General features: G+C 37.3%; 1 protein-coding gene and 1 pseudogene across 3 annotated transcripts; both read right to left on the reverse strand.

Moving 5' to 3' along the window:
* Positions 1-341: 341 nt before the first annotated feature.
* Positions 342-3,102, reverse strand: LOC136258450 (putative glucosylceramidase 3; annotated as a pseudogene).
* A 4,664-nt stretch (positions 3,103-7,766) lies between these two features.
* Positions 7,767-24,702, reverse strand: LOC136259162 (E3 ubiquitin-protein ligase TRIM71-like). 3 transcript variants are annotated; one of them, XM_066052604.1, is made up of 3 exons: positions 24,593-24,702; positions 8,259-10,224; positions 7,767-8,201 (listed from the first exon to the last, which is right to left on the reverse strand). In XM_066052604.1, the coding sequence occupies exons 2-3, from the start codon at positions 10,219-10,221 to the stop codon at positions 8,020-8,022; spliced, it is 2,145 nt and encodes a 714-aa protein (XP_065908676.1). In that variant the 5' UTR covers positions 10,222-10,224; positions 24,593-24,702; the 3' UTR covers positions 7,767-8,019. The 3 variants fall into 3 exon arrangements, with proteins under 3 accessions (XP_065908676.1, XP_065908675.1, XP_065908677.1); XM_066052605.1 differs by lacking the exon at positions 7,767-8,201 and having other exon boundaries at positions 8,251-8,394; positions 8,484-10,224; XM_066052603.1 differs by having other exon boundaries at positions 7,767-10,224.
* Positions 24,703-25,928: the final 1,226 nt, after the last annotated feature.

Consider the following 25,928-nt stretch of genomic DNA (forward strand, 5'->3'; position numbering starts at 1 on the left):
GCCTCCTTACCACATGCACCTATAAGCAGGAGGTATCACTTAATCCAATCAGTTAACCTATATAATAAGATGTGCAGGTGTCCATCTCTTAAGCAGGATATTAGTTAAACCCACTTGTTGCCATCACCCCAGATAACTATGTATGTTCATGGGTATAATGCACAATCCGTTATAATGTTATATTGCATTTGAATTCATAGTATTGTTTTTCTAGCTATATTTATATGAATCTTACCAATTGCACACATAGATTGTCAATCAATGATCAGCCATGATTTATTATATTAGCAGTTTGATGTCAAGTATATAAGAAAAGCAAATAGTTGAGGATGAAACAATGAGGGTGGCCAGAATAATTGTGCTATGTAGAAATAATTGTGCTATGTAGACAATACTATAACAGAAAATAAAAGTTAAACAATTACATGACCTCAGCCCTTGCTGTGGCTATGCATCTGCATAGTCACTATCAAAAATTAATGGCACTACTTAACAGAGCAGGTAACATATTTAACATTTACAAGACTTCAACTGATAGCAAGTATAAAAAATTAACCATCACAAAAAAAATTCACACAGTGTGCATGACCTGACAAATTTAATGATACAAGAACGTTTGGATGCTGCGAGCAAGTGCAGTGATACTGACAGCTTGTCTGTTACCATCAGTAATATCTAACAGCTTGAAGGTGACCGGATGTTCTTCTCTGTTCATCACTATCACCATCTTGTCAGGAGTGAGAAATGCTACTGCCTCCAAAGATGATCCAACTATCACATTGTCTATCCTTACAGAGTCCCGAGGAACAAACTTGCTGGAGATAATTGAGACAAGATATTATAACATGTCATTTGTTTATTTTTAGTACTGTTTTTCACTTTTGAAATTAAATTGTACAGCAAGAACTTGAAACAATAAAAATGCTAAATCTAGCTGCACCAATTTGTCAGAAAAGCTATTTTTGCTTTAATTACTGGTACAATGAATAATGAAGTATTACACGCTGGTTGTTATAATAGAATAAGTGACTGCTCTATTGGAGTATCTCAATCTTAATTCACTGTTATGCCAATTATGCTCTAAAACTGCATCAAAATGCTGGAATAATGCTCAATTCTATCATTATTCCCAAAATTATTGAGACATAATTTCCACATATTTGACCACATGTCCACAATAGCTATACTTTCACCATATATTCATAAACCCCAGTTTATAAATCTATGCTTCCACATTGAGGGATAAGTTACTACAGAATGTTATTTTATTGTATGCCTGTGCCATGACTTGATCAGTTTATAATATAGGCAATGACTGATGACAATGTGCTACTGAAGCAGAGCTTCAACATGGATCAGAACATGATCACAAAGCATGCAGGTTATACAGAGTGATGATATGAAATGAATTTAGCAGATAAATGATCACAATGATGCTACTGAACACGAGAGAATTATAAGATGTGAGTTGAATATCATTGCTCAGCCTCTAATGGAAACATCATCAACTGCCCAAATAGGGCTTCACTGACTATTAGAGTATTTTTGGAGATGATATCCACAGGTGACCAGGTAAAACTGGAGCACCCAGATGGCCTGGGAATAACTCAGAAGCTGCCACCAAATGTCCAAATGTTACCTACCATTCTCTGCCTCCTGATTAGTTTTAAAAACCTTTTTGTACCCAAGGATTTCCGACAACTGAGGCTTCACTCTAATTCATATACAAGTTAATTACCTGATATGTCCCACATAGTAGTAAAACGCTTGAGGGTATATGATCTGACTATTGTAGTCCACCATCATCATTGAATCACTACCACATTGTTTGAACCCTCACACTCATTAGGCCCTTTGTGATTAGGCCCACCCAACATGTCTAAAAGAAGATTCCAGTCAATGAATCCCACCACCCAATTGTTCATATCTCCTATTATGTCATGAGCATAATGCTCTCCTTTGCCCCAGTCAGGATTTTTAGGATCAGTGTCCCTAGCTTCAGTTGCCTCAGTGGCAAGGATTGGTTTATCCGGGAAAAGATGGTGTGTGGTGTCGAGATTAGAGAACTCATCCCCAGAATACCAGTGGACAGCTGTACCCCACACATATTGAGCTGCGACACTGTCAGAATAGATCGTCTTAGCCCATTCCACCACATGATCTTTGTTGTGGTCATAAATGAGTATTTTCAGGTCTGGGTGGTCTTTTGCCAGCTGAGGTCCCATGTATTCTTTGATGAAGTCTCTCTGCATTTCAGGAGTAAAGTGCATAGATTCATAATTTGACGGACAATATTCTGGTTCATTTTGGACAGTCACTCCCTAAATGTTTATACCTTCCAACTTGTAAGCATGCACAAACTTTGAGAAGTAGAGAGCCCATGATTGTTTGTATTCATCTTTGAGATGACAGTTGCTGCAAGACTGAGGACAGTAGGGTGAGCCTGACACTTTCATCCACCCTGGTGGACTCCATGGAGAAGCAACAATGTGTAATGACTCATTAGTCCATTTCTTTCTGGTGGAAAGAGCTCTCTTGATAAAAGGGATGATGTTCTCCTTGTCATGGTCAATGCTAAATTTGTACAAACCAGCATCCCCACTAACACTGTCATAGTTGTAATTCTCCAGAGAGAAGTCACAAGAGCCAATGGGTAGCCGAGCCATGTTGTACTTGAGTCCAGACTCTGAGAAGTACATGTCCAACAGTTGGGTTTGCAGAGTGGGGTTAAGTTTAGAGAATATGTAGGAAGCAGAATCAGTGAAGGCTCCCCCAAATCCCAGCACTTTCTGGTACTTCACTTGCCTGCAGAACAGCATTATTTAATTAGCTACCACTTCATCCAATATTATACCTGGTGACGGTTATACTGGAAGAGCTGGTAAAGTCACCCCCAAATGTGACACTTGCTTGTTGTGTGAGGCGGTCACTGTTTCCTCGAGCAGTCCGGTACCATTGGATGGTTGTAGCATTGTTACATGGACACAAAACTGCTACCAGCAAAACGATTGATCCCACAACATGAAACACCGTCATGACGCTTCTCATATATAGCTGGTCAGATCAGCTAGTTAGCTACCTGGCTTGTTGCAGTACCTCAAAGCTCCAGCGAGTAGTGCAGCGTTCAACTGAAGTCCGAAAATATTCTTTTATAGCTATTAATGTGTACGGAGTCACATGAGGATCTTTACGCGGAAGATTCTCGTGACTGCTTGCAGTGGCAGTGTGTAAGTCACGTGAAACTAGTTACGTGAAACTAGTTACGTGCACGTGAAAGTCATTCGGCATGATCATGAACAAGTCGGTCACGAGAAAATCCTCTAGCTATAGGGCGCAGCGGTAAAATACCATGCAGCCATTATTTCTCCTACGAGCTGCCTACCCAATGCTGATTTTCCAGGCCAGTGTGCATGCTAATTAAGAGATACTGGCTGAGCAGTGCTGAAACGCAGTTTTTACTATTCGAATAGTTGTGGACAAAACGACCGAATATTTGATTATTCTTTAAGCTTATACTTCTATTGAATAAGTATTGAAACCTTTCATAGTTGTTAGAGAACAAGGTAAAGCCTAAGAGCTATTTCTATCCTTTCAAAAATTTTTACAGCATAGATACATCACTTCATTCACAATCTTCAGTTTTAAGGCTGGCTTTTCCATCTGAATACAGTGTACAAAGTGCAAACAATTATTCGAATAGTGTGTAAATGAATCGAATAGTGTCATGCAGACCGAATAGTCAAATAACCAAATAATTGTTCACTATACTTTTGAAGCATTACCAAGTGTCCAGATTATGTAGGTGTCCTCATTTTCAAGTGTCCTGATTAACATGCAGGTTCCACTGTAATTCCATGCAAGTGCTCATTAATTATGTAATTCCATCTGACCCACAACAGCTCATGTCTTGAATGGTTATATATATATATATATATATATGTTAATGTACAAACTCAATCATGAGTATATTCGTACATATGTAGTTAGCTACTTATTTACAAATTTATATAATTGTTAAATAAATCAAGAGATGGAGCTTGGATAATATGATCATCTAGTTGGTTCCATAATTTTATTATAAAAGGAAAGAAGGAGTTCATATAAGCATTGTCCTGTTTCATTGTCTCAGCAGTGCTGCGCTTATTGTTATAATCAGATGCTCTCTATCCTAGCTACTATGTGCATTAGCGTTTTTACTGATTATCCATTTGTTCATGTCTTTGCTGACTTACATAACCACCGGGGGCCTGTGAAGCATCATCTCAACATCCATTCATATCACCCTGATATTGTTGTATACAACTTGCAAGTCCATTGTGTTGCTATGCTGGAATTGACATGCCATCATTTACAATCAGCACAGAATAGGAAGCAATCAAGGTTGAATATTTGTAATTATTAGCAGAATTTGATAGGTTGAACATCTCCAGTTCTTATGGTCCAACTCTACCATAGCTATCTCAAGGTAATTTGTTAAATGATGCTGTATCCTAGCTTCTGAGAGGATGTTTTTGGCTAGGGATTATAAAAAGCAGTCAGGTCAGACTAACATTCTATCTTTTATATCTACACACCCTTACCATGCCCACACAGCTGCAGGTTCTTTTTAGGATTGTACTCGTGGTCGCCTGCGTCTGATACATTGTACAAAATTGTCATTATTTTAATCATCAATGGTTTTCCTCTAAAAGCATACATGGACAATGAAAAGTTGGTAAGAGTGAGAAGAAAAGAGTTAACCTCTTCTAGGAATCAAAAGAGGGGGTCAAATTTATATTTCAGTGGTAAACTGCTAAACATCAGTATACTCTAATAGAGGTATTCAAAAACATCGAAACACTCTAATAGAACAGTCAACTACTCTAATAATATATTAATCATTATAGAACAAAGACCAGTTCCTAGACCCACTGAACTTATTCATTAAGTTCAGTCAAAATTTTCCTGTGAGGGCATACCCTCAGACTCCCTGCTGAGTGTGTTTCAAACACTGTACTACTACCCAGTATAGATGCCCCTAGCTTAGCACCCCCCAGAAATCCTATATTCGCCCTTAGATGTCACTGTGATATTAAGCAGTCACAAAGCTAGGGTGATAAATCATATAGCTACTTCCTCTGTTCAGGTTTGAGTGACTGCAGGACTAGAGTAACTTTGGTATATAACTGAACTTTATAGCTATATTATACTTTTGGATTGGCAGTGTAAGAGTATAAAGCAGACCATGCACAGCATATGTAGCTATCTTAACATATCCAGAATTCTTTATAGCTGCATGTGGAGTAGTTAAATAGCTGTTAATAAATTAGGGTACTTGATGCCAGAAAAATTAATTTGACAGTACCAGTGCCAACTTGGCCGATGCCTGGGCATCAGCAATTGTACACTATATGAGACACTCTAAAATAACAGTCATCCTATCATTAGTACAGCAGTCAGGCAAATATTCAGTGATAACAGCTATACTGATAAATTGCTGAAACAATTAAACCTTATAGAGGGTCTAATGTTTAATGGGTGAATATCAATATTGAGATGCGTAGCTACCTTAATAATGCAGTTACTATACTATATAACTAAGTAATAGAGGGAAGGCATACCTTAGCATTTATTTATCAAGCCAGCATGCCAACTTAGGGGTGCACATGTGGGGACATGCCTCATAAGAAATTTTTGAGATTGAATTTGAGAATGATTTCTCAATGGCATCATTGCAATGTAATTAATATTTATTTGGCTGTTAGTGCTAGGCCCTGCGTGGCTCTGGCTATGCCCTTGATGCAATACATATTATATTCTTAAATTCATTAGAGTCGAGGATATTGATCAAACCATAATTAACTTATATACTGATTATGTCGGTGGTAAGGTTCTTTAATGCATGTGCATTTACTTGTTAGCTATTATCTTGTGCTTGTTTTGTTATCATACAGATGTAGTACCATGCATATAAATGCTTGCATGTGCTACACTTGAAAACAAGCAAAAGGTGTAGGATTAACCTTTTCTTCTCAATGTTATATTATGGTACCTGCATACATAAATATAAATATACATTGCACTGTAAACATAGTTACATTGTACACACACAAAAGCAAAGCAAAGCCAAACTACACACACACACACATGCATGCATGCATGCCATTGATCTTTAATTTACCATTGAAGCAAAGCCATCTAATGGATGATGCTTTTCACTGTGTTGGTAGTGGACAAAACCACTGCTTGATTCTGTTTTTCTTAAAGACTTGTCATTGAGCATTTCTTCAGCTCTTCCACGTAGCTTGCTATATATGCACCTCTCCATCTTGGGAAAGGCAATGCCAATCAGCAATACAGCAGAACTTCTTGAGACCTTGCCTCACCTTGTCTCTTCAATAAAGCTTGGCTCTGACACTGATCTTCAGTACAGATCCCCACCATGCCATAGGTAGATTAAAACAATATGAGAAAATTGTTTTTCTAACCAGAACAACAACAGGACAACAGAACAGACACTAGCCCATATATGATCCTAGTTTTGCTGAATAAATATGTCTGAATGGATTAGACGATTAGTATCACTTTAGGCTTGTTTAAAAATCAATTACCTAAACCCACACTTGTGTATACACACACATGTTCATGCATATGAGATGTAAAGTCATTGGCTACTTACATATCATGACAAGCAGGCAATTACATAGCTGTAATGCGGCTGATGATGCATGCATGCATGGCCATTATTGATAATGGTGTGAGCACTTTGCAAAGTTCCATCTACACTTTATAGTAAGTTTAAAATTTCTACTTGAATACATCTTTGTTATAATTGTTTGTTCACCATTCATGTTGACTTGATATCTGAGAAAACAGTTAACTGAGAAGACAAGTGGGTTGTTGATAGAGATAAGCAACATTTCAACCTCTTAGCTAGACATCACAAAGCTGTTCTTCCTTGTTGGAGTTACAAAAAGAAAAAAAAAACATGTACAACACACATAAAGACAGACACACACATCACATACACACATCCATGTGTAACTTGATCTCTCCATGCAACATGCCATTATTACCTATTCCTAGTATCATGAAATGACAGATCAAACTTATGGCATACTTGTTAGTACTGTAATGCTCATGAATATGTATGATAATTGAAGCTATACTAACACTAAAGATAAAACTGTCACTTGCAATATTACTGAATCTATATGTTGCAACTGTTTCTCAAAGATCTATAATATATAATATGGTTGTGAATTTCTGATTCAAAACTGTGGTCATTGTAAGTATAATCTTCTTTGGAAAGTTGGAATTTAAGGTGATGGTGTATATACTTTCCTGATAAAGAATTTTATGTACACGTATACATTCTTGATATACAGTAGTCACATTTAGTTTGTCCTGAAACTATTGATATTGATGAGTTGGAGACTCCAACTCGTAAAGGAAACCACTCCAAGTTGTTTCAAGGGTGTTACCACAAACTGGACTGCAAATTAAACAATTATTGCTAAACTACCATGCACCATAATTTTTTTCTATAGGCTAGCTATTCATGCATCACAAAATCTTTGCGATTAGTTTATACCTACAGGCCTATACGGAAGTAAGTAAGGAAGGAAGTTTCTAATTGTATTATATTGTTTCCACAAAATTCTGATAAGATTTGTAACATATCAAGATCTGTTAGCTAAAAGGTATATAAAAGCTCACCTAAAATACTGCTTGTATAGATATCGATGCTCCTGCTATATGGTACATACTAATTAAACTGATTAGACTACTGTTATATCAAACAATCTCTTAGTTTAAACAAACATACAAATAACTATGGTATACAAACAATAATATGATGTATACATTATGTAGCGTTGCATGGTAACTACAACAACCAGAATAAATTACATACATATAGCTACAAAAATTGGAATATTATAACCACAAATAATAGAGTCATATAGTAGCTATTATCAATATCATTAAAACATATATACTACAGGTAAACAATAAAGTAACACATTATTTGTAATAAGCTCAGTAGTCAGTAAAAATCTGAATCCTTTTGTTGATCCAGTCACTAACATAGATGCTACCATTAGGACTAAGAGCTATACCATATGGCCAACTACATTGGCTGCTAGCAAATCTCTGGGATCCAAAGTAATGAATGAAGTTACCATCACGATCAAAGACAGACACACGGCAATTGCCATCACCTACAAAGATAGAGCCACTTTCATCAGTGGCAAGACTATATGGCTGATACAACTGACCACTATTAGATCCTTGTGTGCCAAACTTGCCTACATAATGACCATCAAGAGTGAAAGTAACTATGCAGTGATGACCAAGGTCAGCAACAAGCAACTGATTATTGCCGTTAACTGCTACATCATAGGGACTACCTAACTGATCAGAACCAAAAGAAATGCAAAACTGACCATTGTGCTGGAACACTGATATACGACGGTTACCAGTATCAGCAACATATACCCTACCATTTTGTGTTGTTACACCACGTGGATTCTTTAAATAACCTTCGCTTGAACCACAACTTCCAAACTGCAGACAGTAAAAACCATCAACATCAAATTTCTGTACCCTGTGATTACCAAAATCAACAACATATAAGCGATTGTTATTGTCAAATGCAACAGATAATGGTTGGTTAAACTGGCCATTATTATTACCCCGGCCACCAAACTTCCTCACTAACCTATCTTGACTATCAAATATATACACACAATACTTGGAGTGGTCAGCTACTGCCCATACTCCATTCTTACCAAACGCAACACCCCAGGGTTGACCCATGCTACCATTATTATTCCTTATCTTGTTAGGCAGGTTGAGTGCTTGGTAATTCCTACACACAACAATGTTGTAGGGGCTTCCTGTAATTTCCTGACTATTTATGGACACATGTAACTTAGCTTTTCCAACTTGTTCACCTACCAACGAAGCCACATAACTACCATCATTGTTATCCCTCACTTCCCCGACAGTCACATTGTCTGTAGATGATTTTAAGTGGACAAATACCTTGTGACCTTCTGCGAAACAAAACTCTCCATTACTTTCTTTGATGATGATGGTGACTTTCACCTTTTTACCTACAATGATGGATGATGGAAGATTAGCTACCTCAGAAGTACGGAAGTCAGCATTAGCAAAGAAAGAACCAAATTGTGGAAAAGGAGTGTTGCTGGGAATAAACTCCATTTTTACTAATTGTACTGGATGTTTGTTCAGTTTCTTGTACTTCTCAGTTAGTCGCTGCATACCATCAATCACTTGTTTCTTTGCAGACAATGCTTCCTGGTCAGAACTCTTCTCTAGAGCATCATTCAGTTCCTTCATGCTCACAAGTTCAGCTTGTGTTGAATCCACTTCATCAAGTTGTGTTGTAAGTGCCTTCTCTTTCTGTGACACTGTGTCACATACTTGCTGCTTCACTTGATCTTTCTGCTTCATCAGCTTTTCAACCAGCTCATCATAATGCTGATCAATTTGCTTGTTCACTTCATCACCTTGTTTTCTTATCTTCTTCATCATTTTGTCAATGGAATCATGTACACCAGACAGGTCTTGGATCATTGTTTCTATTGGAGTGGTGACCTTCTTTAACTGAGACCGGTGCTTATTGACCATATTTTTCATCGAGTCATAATTGTGTCCACAGTGTTTTTTCACAGTGCAATGAACACACACTAGCTCATCACATGTCTCACAATAGTACTTAAGCTTTTCATCATGATCTTTACAAAGTGGAATTTTCTCTGTAGCTTGGATTGCTGGTGCATCTTTATTTGATTTTAGTTCAGTTAATGGCACTACACCATGACCACGATATTTCTTTTGACGATTATGACTGTCATTACAAGCACTACATAGAAATGAATTACAGTCAGGACAAAATGACACCACAGGATCATCTTCATCACAATCATCACAATTGACTTTCTCTTCTCCAGCCGCTTTCTTCTTCAGAATCAAATCATCAACTAGTCGGTTGATGAAGAAATTGGTAGTAAATTCCTTCACTCCTCCTGCAGGAACCTTAGCTTCCTTCCTACACTCAGGACAGATGATCTTGGATTGTACCTGCATCTTCTCCAGACATCCTTCACAGTAGGAATGATAACAAGGCAGATACTTGGGGTTGTTGAACAATTGATAACACACTGGACATGTTAAATTATTTTGAGCTTTCTTCACCTCCACTGCTGACATCATTCACTAAAGAAGAATTACAAAATGATATTACATATACATTAATTGTGTAACTCTAACATCTATGATAAAGACACATGATAGTGTGTGACCAAGGAAAGCTGATGTGGGTTCGAACTCATGACAGAATATATGTATAGCGTCTGTAAATAAATCAATTTTCTGGATAAATGAACCACCCATCCAGACAGCTATTCATATGATGTACCTAACCAGCAATTCTAGATTGTAAAATACCCATGCATCTTTGCAATTCTTGTCCTATTCTCCAAATTGTTGTGAAATGGATGCAATAACCTACACAGTGGCAGATCCAGAAAGGTTCCAAGGGTTTCATGCATTAATAGCTACAGGAATTTTGCCAACTGGTTTCTAAACTTCCTGCTCCATGCAAACTCATGGCAAGTGAAACATGCTAAATGAGGGGGCCTGTGGGGATTTTCCCCAGGACATTTTAGAAACTTTTTCTGTCTGAAATTGTGCCTGGTAGCAAAAATTTAAAAGCTGACATTCCTTAGCGTTTGTTAGAAACTTAATCACATATAAGCTGCAAGTGTTTGCTTTCTGGTACAGCATCAGGGGTGATGGAGTAGCTAGGGTCAAACAGTAGGCAGCTCCTTTAGTTTGGCAATAAAAATTATACATTGCAGTTCGAAGCATACAACAGACATGTATGTCATTTCTGGAGGGTTCAGAGGCATAAACCCAGGAAAAGTTCAGCTTTAAATATTCCAAGGTAACTTTTAGACTGACTAAATTCTTACAGGTAAAGTAACTACTTGCAGTTTAAAGATGAAATGTGACTGTTCTATTAGGGTGGTTTACTGCTCTATTAGTGTATCTCGATCAGGAAAGGGGTGAGGTATACTCCCTGTTTCCACCAGTATTATAAGTATGCATGCATATTAACTTATTAAAGGTAGCCTGTTATCTACTAATTTAGTTCAAGCCATTTGTACCTTTGCAAAATATCAAACAGTATGGTACTACTGTACAGCAGGATCATGGAAGGGTTTGGGCTTTCTTGCCCAAGAATATCACCAAAAACAGCCTCACTTTTCCTTCATAACATACTGGTTAGGCATAATCAAGCCCATAAACATCTTCAGAGTGACACCAAATCCTTCCAACGGGTTTCTTTAGAAAATTATTTGACTGAATTTTCTGCTTACTGACTGACCGATGCTTCCAGCCAAGCATAACTTTGCCTTTCACCCAAAAACAGTCTCACTTTTCTTTCAAAACAGCTTGCCAGTATTGGTTAAGTATAACCAAGCCCAACCAAGCCCAAAAATGCCTTCAGAGCGACCCCAAACCCTTCCAACAAGTTGCTATGGAATTTTAAAAATTTCCTATTTAATTAAATTTTCTACTAACCGACTAACTAATTAATTGACTAACTAACCAACTGATGCCTTTAGCGGGTGGTGGTTTCAGTGCAAGCTGCATGGCTGTTACAAGACTATCCGTAGTGAGTGGATTGGTTGCAGAAGCCATTTTCATACTGTTCTTTGTAGCACTATATACACAATGGATAGAATATACCTAAAAATGAAGCAAAACAGCTGCTTGCTTCCCAACAAGGGCGTGTGTTTAATCTTAGTGACTGGATTGATTGCAGTTGAGGCGCTTCTTGCACAGTTCTTCATTTGTAATGGGTGGAACAAAGCTGAAAACGAGGCAACAACCCTTGCAGTAATTGATAGTTGGGGTGGGCTTACTGGTGCCATTAATTTTTTTCTTTGATGTGGTATATGCAGTTCACCAGTGATTATTACAAAAAAGTCAAGTATATAAGGAAAAATTTGAAATTTTATATTTGAGTATAGTTATCGGATCATAGAAATAAAATGCAAGGAAACAATCCACACCTCAGGTATAGATGACCTCCCTTGTTTCCTTGTTTTTTATTTCTATGATCCCTACTCAAATACATAATTTCTACTTTTTCCTTGTATTGGTTATTCAAATTGATATCTAAATAAAGATTGCATTCTGCAATAAAAATACAAAAGAAGGTACAATCAGACCTGTGTTAATAAAAGTATATTAACAATTAGTATCTTATAAGCTTGTTACCAAGAAAGTACACTCAACTCTCAAAATTGCCCTTACATTCAATCTTAGAAAGTGTACTCTTAAAAATTGCATAAGCCAGTTTGCTTTCTAATATAACATGCACAAGCAGCGGAAATACCATCAGATTTAATCTCATTGCCAATCACATTATCACAAAAATTAACACTAGTGAGACAGCTTTGAGTCTTGATTAGGCAATTATTTCTAATTTTCTATATAGTTGTGAACTTTGAAAAGTGGACTTTCATCCTTTCATCTGGATTCCTGATTCCCCCCAAAGGAGAATTCCTAAAATAAACACTGCTCAGTTATGTGATGATTTTTTGTAACTCTAGCTGTTTATTACTGCTTCTTCTAATGCTCCGTTGGAAATTGGAGCAGCAGAAACAGGTGTTGTGCTTGTAGGTACATAGTTCTGGTTTAGTACTGTAAAATGACAAACAAATTAGTAGACTATACTAAAGTGTATATAGCTGCACACAAAGCAGAATATCAAATACCTTTGGGATTGATAACACAGAAGATTTGTATGTGTGCTTGTAACAATTACATTTGTTAATTTTTTTTATTGTCAACGTACAATAGTGAATCACTGCTTACATACCAGTGCATAAATGTTAAACAGTTTGCAGTAAAATTATTCCTCTTGTGTCATAGTGATAATGAGTAAATTTATTTAACTCTTGACAATTTGCAGTATATTTTGTAGCAAGGTGTAAGACAGTGGCACCTGATATTAGGTGGTTGTGATATGGTGCGGGGCACTTTAGAAATAATTGTTAATTTTGCGGTCTCTCACATGACTCTCTCGAAACCATGAGAAACACCACTTGAGCTCGAGATTCTTGTCTGGTCATGATTACATTTGAAGGTCTACTCATGGGCCCTCTATGTCTACTGGTTGAAGTACACATACTTTAGGTTATATCATAGATATTATAGTACCAGGGTGGTACCTATAATATAAAGAGTTAATGCCTCTACACTATTATTAACACTCAATAATATCTATTAAATAGTACAGTAGTATATACTGTTTATAATTAGGAATCCCCCAAAAGTGACATGTGCCACCTAAAATGCTGCCTTTAAAAACCATCCTAGAGACATCGTATGTGACAAAAATCACATTTGGTTCATTAAAAACAAACAAACAAACAAAAAAACACTTACAGGCAGCTAGATATAGACTTTTTAAAGAATCACTGGAACTCAAATTTTTGTCTGCCTGCTAGCCTGCCTACTTGACCACAGTCACAAGGCTGGAGGCCAAATAAAGCAGTGCACAGCCACCATTTTACTCCACGATAACAAACCCACCAGTGGCATGTGCCTTTTGGGGTTCCGATGAGTATGTGCTTTCTGTGCCTTGTCTTTTCTTTATCATCAATCAGCAATGAACAGAATGATTGTTATAATGTGCTAATGTACATAGGGATTTTCCTGCTGAGCTATGCCATAATACCATCATTCATCTCCTGTTTCGCTACTTTTTATCACTTGGATCCCTACTTCATTTTAAAATTATACTAGTGGCATTGTGTGAATTGTGCGTATTTATGGATCTCCATGCGTCACGAAAATTTACGACACTGGGAGTATTAAATTGTCATCAGCAGGTCACTGGACAAAATGTGAAAAAGCAGCTTTGTCAGGTATTTTTATGTATTAACAGAAGTTTGGAATTTGTTTCTAAAGCAATTGAAAGTGTTTTAGCAGGATATTTAATGAGAAAACTCACTAAGAGGGTGGTTTTGCTCGTTCTCAAACCTGGTATGTACGGACAGTGGCATAACAACTTTACTGTTAAGACTTCAGTGTTCAAACTCATGACACAACATTGCTGCGAAGTGATTAACAACATTTTGTGTTCACTTACAAAATCTGGCTGCTTGTTCAATAGAAACCTTGACTTCAATATTGATCACAGCAAAGTTGTGTTGGGAGTTTGAGAACCGAGGGTTTACAGTAAGGTTGTTATGCCAATGTCCGTACCAGGCTTGAGCACAAGCAAAACCATGCTCTTAATGCTTTCAATTACATTAGAAACGAATTGTTAATACATAAAAATACCTGACAAAGCTGCCTTTTCACATTTTGTCTGGTGCTTCATGAATCTATGCATCTAATTTTGGTTTATAATGATGTTCCGTAAATCTCAAGTATGCACAAATCTCAAATTCCCAAGCTAGTAAGTCGTGGAGGGAGGTGCCAGCATCAATAATACACGTAATAAAGGATTGGCAACACACATATTGAACTGCAATTACGTCACTTACAATCCTCATTATGGCCTGTCCACAAATTGACCTACCTACTTTCCATTGTTAGATACATTTTGTTTCTTTTGCCAACATACGCTCGGACTGTAGTACTAGCATGTCGGCGAACAACCTACTAAAGAAGACAGACCGTGACCAAGGTGAGCAGTCTATAGCAGGCCAGGAAATAGCTAAACACAATGATATTTTCGACCCAGTGTGATAGGAAGTTCTTTAACTAGTGAGTATTTTCAGTTTTGGAGTTTTCACAACAAAACAAAAGTTGTTTGCTGAAAGTAATTTTATGTAGCTACTTGTAACCACCCGTTATTAGGTGTAATTTACTTTTTGTAGATGGACTCCTTTTCTATAGTTCCGTTTTAGCCTGTTTCACTGTACTGCGTTTTGGAGTTTTAATGTGGCACTACATATAGTGACATAATGGTGGCATCCAGTAAAAGAGAGTTCATTGTTACTGTAATGTAATTCACATGCACAAATTCTGCTAAGCACAACAGGCATGTAAGAACAGTGAAAAGAAGTGGCTAGAAGGAAAGCACTGTAATGATTATGTTTGGACCCCCTGGCCCACTTTTTCTTGAAAAATTTGAACCCCACTGAAATATTTTATCCCCCTCTAAAAGAGCTGCCAGCATCACGCACGGTATTGGAGGTCCAAACATTTCAGCTGAAATAATGATCTACAACCAACAGAATAAGATGCCACACTAGTCGTACTAGTATGCTGATTTCCGAGGTATGTAGTAGCTATCATGGACAGTCCCCTCTCAACTTATCAGTTGTGGCGGAACAAATATTTCACTTGAAGTAATATTATTATTTGATTTGAATATTTGATCCCCATCTAAATGCAATGGGATTTCATCATGGTCAATTTCATTTCTCTTACAGGCTGCCTCTGACACTTGCCCACTGCTGTCAATCTGCAGGTTTGTTCCATGCAATGTATTGCAAAGTGCTTATTGTATTATTCCGCCTGTCCTACTCAGTACAGCACATGTACACGCAAGTTTAAACGATTGTCCCTTGTCACTTTAAGTCAGCAGAGATACACTTACTGTCACGATCAGGTGCTTCACATTCTAGATACAAATTAATGCTCATTGATAATAATATTGTTTTTCATTTGTTCAGACCTACAGAACTTCCAAGTAACTGAAGCAACTTAAGCAATAATTTCAATATCCATACTAACAACATCCCATCACCCAGATATTGTTATATTTCACAAGGTTCATCAATTGCTATGTTAGAATTGACTTGCCCTCTGGGCTCTGTACATCATATACAATCAATTCAGCGTTCCAGGAAACAATCCACAGTAGACTACCTTGCAGAGTTTGACCAAAGAAGACAGACCTACTAAAGAAGACATTGAGTACAAAGTTAATAACATTGAGTATAGTAACTTTGTAAGTACAAAGTTACTATCAGACAACTGAAATTACATTACTTGGTCACTACCAGCCAACCTCAGTGAACAATTTGTTGAATTTAATTAACTTTTTCTGCCCTGGAACAGCAACTTCCACAGGAAGATGTTGGATGATGCTGCTTGTAACAGTACAGTATTTCATCATCTGAATTTTCTTAGCTTGATCATGCCTGGACTCAGCCAACATTACTTGACAACGAAGCGTAATAGATACTTCACTTTTCAGACAATAATTGAAACTGGGGTGTGCGGCACCACTTCTTTCTTTTGATGCGGTATGTGCGGATTCACCAGTCATAATAATTATTTATAAAAAAATTCACAAAAAATGCAGTTTTCAACTAGAGTAGGGACCATAACACATCGCTAAAAAGTACTGAAACAAGCTGGAGCAGTGCATGATATTTAATCACAGTAAAACAATAAGAAGTGTTATATCCCTACTGTGCTCAAGATACCATAATGGAAATGCACAGTAGGGATATAACAGTTCTTATTGTCATGCACTACTCCAGCTTGTTCAGTACTTTTTATGGTCCCTACTCTAGTTGAAAATTTCAAATTTTTTGTGTACTTGTATACTCCAGATGTGAACAACCATGCAGCTGATTCCAGCTGATTCCAGCTGATGCGCTCATGTATCAAGAGTTTACAAAGCAGCATCATGAAGTATTTAACCAAATGTCAGATTTAACAGCTTGAAGTAATCAACTTGTTACATTTAACAACAAAATGCAAAGTCAAATTAAACATAATCAATGTTACCATACATAAGAAGTCTTAAGCGGAGGCAGCTCACCAACAGACTATCTTGGATGAGGATTATCAATCTGTGAAAACCCTGCAATTTTCTTCCCCTATTCAACATTCAGCCATTGCAGAAGGAGGAAACCTAATTTGAGTATTCATAATTTGCCAGAGTCAGAAGCTTCACAGCAGTCTGACCAAGTGGCCCACAGTATTTCAAAGTTTTAAACCATTGTCACTGATGAACTATGAAGGTGCTAGAGTTGCTAAAGCAGTAATGCACGCAGAGGCAATCAACCAATATTTCTTTCAATAGCTACCGTATGGATTGTGAGTGGAGTAAGTGGAGGATTCTAAATCAAGCCACCAAATTACGATCCAGTAGGAAATGGAAAGAGGTTTACATCTGTCCCGACCTCACAGCTGAAGAAAGAGAATTGAATTGGAAGAAATGTTAAAGGGCTAAAGAAGAAAAGAACTTAATGATTAAACATGGAAAAATAATGGAATGCCATTTTGCACCATCACCTGAAAATGGCACCACTTCAAATTGACTAGATAAATGATCACCTACAGTATATGTTTTATACACTGATGCAGATCAATTTTTCAATATAAGCTTGACGATTTAAATGACCTGATTACTAATAACCACGGGATGTTGATGTTTTAAACCCTACTAGGTTTAGAAACAGGAAATGAACCACATGTATTAGATCTTGCATTCAGTAATGAGGAGAACATGGTCAAGAATTTTACTTATTTATCTCCACTGAGTAAGAGCAATCACTCTGTTCTTGCCTTTCAACACTGCTGCTACTTTAATCCAAGTACATCACCTGGATACAGACTCAACTACTCTAAAGGGGACTACAATAACATCAGATGTGAATTACATAACTTTGACTGGATAGACCTACGTACTACAAGATAAAAAATGTTAACCAGGCTTGGGAATATTTTAGTCAAGTGCTAAGGGATTATTGAACAGATTTATCCCCAAGGTGAGCAACAAATCTAAATATAGAAACCTATTTACAACTCCTAAAGTTGTCTGCTTCGCATGAATAAATATGCTACTTGGAAGAAATATCTCCAATCCAAAAATTCTATTGAATTTGCACACTTTGCTAGAAAAAGGAACAAACTTAGATTTCTTACACGTTCATTAAGAAAGAAATAATTATGAAAAACAATTAACTAACAATCTGAAGTACAATCCTAAGGGCTTTTGGAAATATGTTAACACCAAACTTAAAACCAGAAAATGACCTGGACAAAGCAAAGGTTCTCAACAAATATTTTAGCAGTGTGTTTTTTTCAGTTAAGTATACCAACTCACTTCCACCAGTGGAATCACTTTTCTTTGATTCAGCACTTCCATCAGCGAAGATGTTTTAAGTACACTTTTAGGCTTAAATATTTCTAAATCACCTACCTGGACCAGACTTGCTTCACTTTAAAGAGGTTGCTTACAAAATTCCTCTCCCTTTAACCATCATTTTCCAGAAATCCTTTGATAGTGGAGTGGTACCAGAAGGTTAGAAGAAAGCTAATGTAATACCTATTTTAAGAAAGGATGCTGGAAATCTCCCAGAAACTATATATATCGACCAGTAAGGTTGACATCCATTGTAATAAAGTTATTACAATTCAAGATGCACTATTACAGTAAAAAAAAACAAAAAAACTACAGTAAATCACTTAGTGAGAAATAATTTAATTTCAGAATATCAATATCAACATGGTTTAAATGATCATGTGTGACTCAGCTGCTTTCAGTTTTGAATGATTGCACTGATGCACTTGAAAACAATTACCCAGTAGATGTGATCTATCTGAACTATTGCAAAGCATATTCCTCACAAAAGACCTTTTGTAACTAACATAATATGTATGTATGTAGTACTTAAGTCCTGAGACCTGTAATCCTGTATCACTTGTAAATGGCAGATATCTTTCAATATTAGCAAGTGCAAATCAATGCATTTAGGACGATCCAACCCCCATTGTGTGCATTGTTTACGTAATATATAGTAGGGACCACAAAGGAGTAGGCGTGGCCCACGAAATAACATCACCCAAAAACCAGCCTCAATTTTCCCTGACAATGATAAGGGAGTATCAGTTAGGTAAAACTAAGCCCAAACAAGCTTTTAAATCAACCCGAAATGCTTTCAACAACTTGCTACAGAATTTTTTTTAAAAATTAACAGAATTCTGACTGATTAACTGACTGATGCCTTCAGATAAGCGTAACTTGATAACGGCTAAGGCTATGGGCTTGATTTTCTCACTGTTTGATGTCACTTCGGCCCGAGAGGTGCCTTTTGGTATACCACAGTATGTACAATGCATTCTTCATGGACTTACCAGTGTCTTCCTTTGTATCCCATTCATCTTTGCTGACAGCGAAAAGTGTCAGTTTGGCGGTAGCACATGATGGCTTCCCTTTGTAATGGAAATCGTCCGTATTTTTTGTAGTGGCTATTTTGATTGCAGAGGTGCTTTTCAAACAGTTCTTGATCCGAAATTCCGTGTAACAGGGTTGAACATAGCTGACAATGAAGCATAATGGATACTTCACTTTTCAGACGATAATTGATATAGCTGGGGCACGTGGCGCCATTTCAGATGCGGTATACATGGGTTCATAAGTCATAATAATTATTTACGAAAAAAGTTAACAAACAAGTACACAGAAAAATTTGGAATTTTCAACTAGAGTAGGAACCATAGCACATTGATAAAAAGTACTGAAACAAGCTGGTTCGACCAGGAGTAGTGCATGATATTACATCACAGTAAAACAACAAGAAGTGTTATATCCCTACTGTGCTCAAGATACCATAATGGAAATGCACAGTAAGGAGATAACACTTCTTATTGCTTTACTGTGATTTAATATTGTGCACTACTCCAGCTTGTTTCAGTACTTTTTATCGATGTGCTATAGTCCCTACTCTAGTTGAAAATTCCAAATTTTCTGTGTACTTGTAAATATACAGCAAGTGCGTAGGAAAAAGACATAGGAGTGTAACAGATAATTATTTGACAACCAACTAAAGTTCCATGCCCACATTGCCACATGTACAGTTACTAGTAAAGCCTATAGGATTGTGGGTTTAATAAAGAGATGTTTTGGTCCCTTGGGGGCCAAGATGTTTGCTGGACTGTATAAGACTTTGATACTACTAGTTCTAGAATATGCTGCTGTAATCTACGGACCTCATTATCAGGGTGAATCACTTCACCGTAGAGCTTCAACATAGGTGTGGCAAGCACTTCGTGGTTGGTGGGCCAGACAATGGTAGATAAAATAAAAGCTGAGGATGGGGTCTGGGGACATCTCCCCCCCCAAGGAAAATTTGCACTCCAAGATTGAATTTCACAGTGTTTTTAGCAGTAAAAACATGCTTAAAACATTCCAGCAGTGCATTCTTACTTGTGTAATTTACTTCTGTGTCAGTCATAAACACTACAAAAAATAATTTTAGAGGTGCTTGCCACAATCATCGATCTGAAGTGTTGCTGAGGAGTCACCATGCAAGCTGATAGTTTCATGACTTCTGTATGGATTGCTGATTGAATAGAAAAGTGAATTATAGAGTAATTTGAAATGTTGGTGGTAAGTAGACAGTTGAGAACTTAAGAGATGACTTGTATAGCTAGCCTGATGGACTCCCCAGCTATCCTGCTTCCTACGCCTATGTTCAAAACTAGTTTGCGACTTTCATCATTATAGTTACTATAAAAGACTCCATCGTCTGCAACTACCTACCTTGGCATATAGAAAATTCAGAGGAGACATGCTTACCACATATCAGTTGTTACATGGCAACATGCATCAATCTTTGCAGCTTACTAGATCCACCACTCTCATTTGAGAGATTGAGAGATCATTCAATTATTTTATAAGCATGCACCACATAAAAATTAGTGACGAAAATTTTTTTCAAGAATAATTGATGATTGAAATGTACTGCCTGAACATGTTGTAGCATCATTAACAGTTGACAATTTCAGTTTAAGTGTAATGTAGACAATTACTGTAAAAGTAAAATGTAACGATCAGGTCCTAAGGCATCTGTGATGCCTTCTCAACCTGAAATTAATTATTTATACTATTATATGAGGCCAGTGCCATTATCACAAATAGACATCAAAAGTACAGTTTGGAAACACTGTGAAGTGATAGTCTCGTCACCCAGACCCTTCCTCAAGCAAGGGGTAGCCACTACCAATAGGCCTGTAGAACCATTTGCAACCGGGATCAAAGTTTGATGGACAAAATTACACCTTGATCACTTGATTTTGCCTGAAAATGTGTCTTGATCGCTTGATAAGTTAACACATATTTTTGTATATTCTCATTTTGTTTTCAAGCTGCCTTAATCACCACTTTTTAGTACGTCTTGATTGCTTGATTCAGTTTAAATTTAACTCTTGATCACTTGATTTGACTTTGATCCTGGTCGCAGATGGTTCCACAGGACAGCAATTGGAGAAAAGCCACTATGTACAGTATGTTACCATTATAACTTAACTTAGAAAAAATATGAAACCTTAAGGTATAAAAATGAAAAAAAAAACTGTCACATTGAGTATTTGAACCACTGATCTCCAGCCTGAGAGCAGCATTCCGAACTACTGTACCACCAACTCTTCTTATTTTTGCCATATTTAAAGGTCCATTGAAATGGAAAATTTATTTGCCATTTCATTGAATAAATAGGTTGTTTGTATCATGCAATGCACAAAAACACCTTTTAAAATTTCAATTATGTTGTTGTACAGAGATATTAAGCCACAAAGTCTGGTTACGTTACGTTGTGACATAAGACAAAGAAGCGGAAGTACTGTTATTACACACTTTGCAATGGGAAAGGTAGATAAACATTGAAAGTCTAACGTGCAGGTGGGAAATTTCCAAGCTCTCCTTTTCAACTTCATAGGTGTTCCAAGATTACTTGAACGTCTGCTGGAAAACAATAGCAGAGTTTTTCTGTAGTTGTCTGAAGCAGCGCTTTGCATAATTGAAGCACACGCTTCATTGTGCTTCATTTGTTTGCAAAGCTGGGTTAGCAGTACCATGAACAAACAATGTTATCTAGATTACACTTTCCTGAGTCACTTCTCCACCTGGCAGGAATAATGTCTTGCCAGTGGTGCCATCGCAATTGTTTTTCCTCGTGTTTCTCTACTCCATCCGCTGTATTGGACCCTTCAGTGTATTCAAAACATCTTAAGAAATAAACTCAAATGTGTTTCGACCACTATACTGTTGATTTACAGTCCCTTTAACAGGTGTTCTTAAGTGTTCTTCACCACAAGACCAGCATAAATTCACTTACTGGCTTGTGACTGGTTGTAGGCAAGTTCTTACCATGTTTTAAGTTGTTATGGCAGATATGACATAAAACTAAATCGAATCTAGCTGTACATGTACACTTCTGTCACTTCAATGGCACTTCACGTGTACTAAAGTTTCTTTGTCTGATGCGTTATGACGTAACATAATTGACAAACCACAATACACTAAAGTGTGTTGTATCTACTAAACAAAACTAAATCACATGCACCAATCTATCCCACAAGTAGCTAGGATTAATAAGGCCACTCCAAGAAAATTCATTGTTTCCCATTTCCCGCCCACATGCAGATTCTCTTCCCGCATGGTCATTCATTATTGCTGTCAACTGAACATTATATTTAAATTATTTATCCTGTGATTGCATAGCAGTAACTAGTTTAACATTCAGAAAGCCCATTTAGCTAGCGTTTCACTGTTCAGGTTCTTAGTTTACATATTCCTATTGTTTTCTTACCTGTAAGCAGTGGCGTATCTACACCCGGGCCTACCCGGGCCTGGGCCGTGGTTAATTTGACTTGTGCCCTGGTAAATGCTTTCACCATCAGTGTTGAATAACCACAAAACATTAATGATTGTAAAGAATACTTAAGCAATGCTGATCCATGTCAAATCAAACTTTTCTTTCCAGAGGAGAAACGGCGATCTTGAATCGGTTTCGATTGTGGTATTTCTAATGTAAGGCACTTAATAGAAAGAAGATCACGTGACTACCAACTGCAGCATCATGACAAGGACTGAATGAATCATAGTGTGGTGAATAGTCTCCATTCAAGATTAAGTCAATTTCAAAATTCAGATGTGAACAGACACGAGCAAGTTTTGAGACATGCACCCCGTATGGCTGTGTGATGCCTTGGTAAATGATAGCTAGCTACTGACTATATAGTCCAAAGGTATGGAGTACTTGTTTAGTTAGTGTTTTCATTTATTCTATTTGTAGGTTGACTACTTTAGTCCACAGTTGTCATGTGATCGTATAAGCGCCTGGTGCTTTAAATCCAAGTCTCAAGTATTATGCATTGCTGTATTGTATGTGTGAAGAAGACGATAGTAGACAACGTTTGTGTCTAGTGATATTAGCTATTTTGCATGCAGTTAGTGTAGGTATAGCACATAGATAGTGATGCACAACACATTTTAGATGTTATAGTGATGTCCATATGAAGATGGGTATGTGTATGTGGCTGAGCGGCTTGCCCACCCAGTGCCCGGGTGAAGTAAGAAGTCTAGATACGCCACTGCCTGTAAGTTAGTTATGAATTTCAAAAATTAGTGGAAATATCTATAATAATAATGAACAATGAACCGCCTGCCCACATGTATTCTTGAGGTCAATGAAATGGGAAACAAGGAATTTTCTTGGAGTGGCCGAACAGCCAAAGTGTATTTTATCATTTTAGTGGACCTTTAAATGTTAGCTACAAACATATAAATTATTATATATCACTATATATCTAAGGCCACTCCAAATAAATTTCCTGTTTCCTGTCCACCGCCCGCATCCGGTTACTGTCAGCTCTAAATATTTAATTATTCCATATTCTTCCATCATTTTCCGGTTATTCTTGCATACTGACAGGCCTAGTAAAGCCATATTGAAACAGAATCAGCTCATGTGTCAGCCAGCAGTGCTATCAAGTTAGCACAAACTTCACGTTTGTACTATTTTTGTTATTATTATTTTATTATTTATTTACTGTACAGAAACCTCCATATGGAGTATATTATAGTACAACAGATTAAATTAAGAATAAAATGTAGTGATTGTACTTAGCTATAATTGTCACTTAAAAGGAAGGAATATGCTTTTGTTATAGCTGTGCCAGGCCGAAAAATAATGGCTTGAAAAGCTGCCAATCTCATGGAAACGGACCGCCCGCCCGCATGCAAATATGCCTGAGGTAAGGACGGGAAAAAGGCAATTCATTTGGAGTGGCCTAACCCATCCCCTAACCTAATCAGTGTTTTAAAACGATGTCCAAATCCTACTTGCGCTTCTTCGTAATCCTAAGGACGCTGTTCCTAATTCTAGGGGCGGTTTCCAAATCCTAGGGGCGTTGCTCCTATTAATCCTAGGGGCAGTTTTCTAGTGGCGGTTTCCTAACCCTTGGAGCGGTGCTTCTAACCCTACTGAGTGCTGTTCTAATCCTAGGAACAGGGATTAGGAACAGCTCCTAATCGTAAGAGTGAAATTACGGCAAAAAAAACGCCGGAAATGGTATAATCATACTGTAGCTACCTAATGGATAGTACAATTGGAGGTGTAGCGCGCTAATCGATATAGTGATAAACGCGCTTGAGCACTCAGACCCTTCCTCAAGCGCGATTTAGGAAGAGTCTGGGTGATGAGAATTGACCTTGATCATAGATCCTTGACACTATGCCTTGATTGAGCGACTGACTCTGAATAGTTTCCCTCACATAACGACCCAACACTGATAAACACTGAACACTTACTCAAAATCCGCAAAAGACTTTCAAATCCTACCAGGCGTGAACTTCGAGGGAGTTACGTAGTATATGTAATCTTCCGTCTCCAGCCGCCCACGCGCTCTATTACGCTTGTGATCAAGTACGTGGGCGGTTGTGGTCGAGACAGCTAAATAGATAATTATTCTATATAACGCCGCGCGCCACAACACTTTGCTAATATAGTGCCAACTGTCAAGAGGTAAATAATGTACCCATTATATGACGACTGCAAACGTTACTCTATGACAAGCCTAGCTAGCTACGGCTGCACAGATAGCTATAAGTATATTGATTCATAACTACTGATGTGATTATAAATAGCTATTGTTAGCTAACTAGTGCATGTGTGTTGCTGTGTGTTACAACTTTACAGTGTCCAGCACTGAAGCAACATATAGCTATGTGCTGCAGCCATTGAATTACCTAAGGCCACTCCAAATAAATTCTCTGTTTCCCGTCTACCGCCCGCATCTAGTTACTGTCAGCTCTAAATATTCCATTATTCCGTATTCTTCCATTATATTCCGGTTATTCTTGCATACTGACAGGCTCAGTAAAAGCCATACAAACAAATCTACCAACTCATGCTAACAAAGACAAGTCATTATTGATCATGAAATCCTTTTCAATTGGTCATGATCAATTTCCACCTGCAACCTTTTTACGGTCCTCATCCAGCTAAACGTTGTGTTAATATCTCAATATCTTTTTTTTATTCTGTTCTCAGTTCTTTTTGAGAGATGCTAATTCATCCTTTAGTTGTGTGACTGCATGCTTCCCCTGATACAGTAAACAAACTAGTAAAACTGTACTATACTGTATGTACACAATGCAGAACCTAGGACCACTGGACACCTGAAATGTTCACAAGTGTGCAAATAGCACACACAATACAAGCAGCTATTCTAACAGAACATGCAGTCACTTTTGGTATCTGGCCATGGAATATCTCATGTTCTGACAATAGAAATTTCTCATTAATGCATACTATTTGATATGCTATTCTAAAAAGCCAGTATCTCAGCTAAAACTATTTCCTTGCTAAGCTTTAAAATAATCAACCATCTATTTACAGTGGAACCTGTATATACTGTCACCTCTCTAAAAAGACCAACTTAAAATTCTCAAAAGTGAGAAGTTTTTTACACTAATCCACCTGTCTAAAATAGCCACCTGTCTATTAAGGTCAAGAAATCAGAAATCTTGGCATGAAGCCGTGACGAAGGTGACTGACTTAGACAGGTTCTACTGTACTTAAGTTTTGTACAATGCATATAACATTTCAGTTAAATGTAGATCTACGTATTTTTATATTTCATTA

Source organism: Dysidea avara, chromosome 6 (genome assembly GCF_963678975.1).
Source record: "Dysidea avara chromosome 6, odDysAvar1.4, whole genome shotgun sequence".
In the NCBI taxonomy this organism is placed as follows: domain Eukaryota; kingdom Metazoa; phylum Porifera; class Demospongiae; order Dictyoceratida; family Dysideidae; genus Dysidea; species Dysidea avara.

Coding starts and splice junctions, on each gene's coding strand:
- LOC136259162 (XM_066052603.1), bottom strand. CDS start 10,221: ATGATGTCAGCAGTGGAGGTGAAGAAAGCTCAAAATAATTTAACATGT.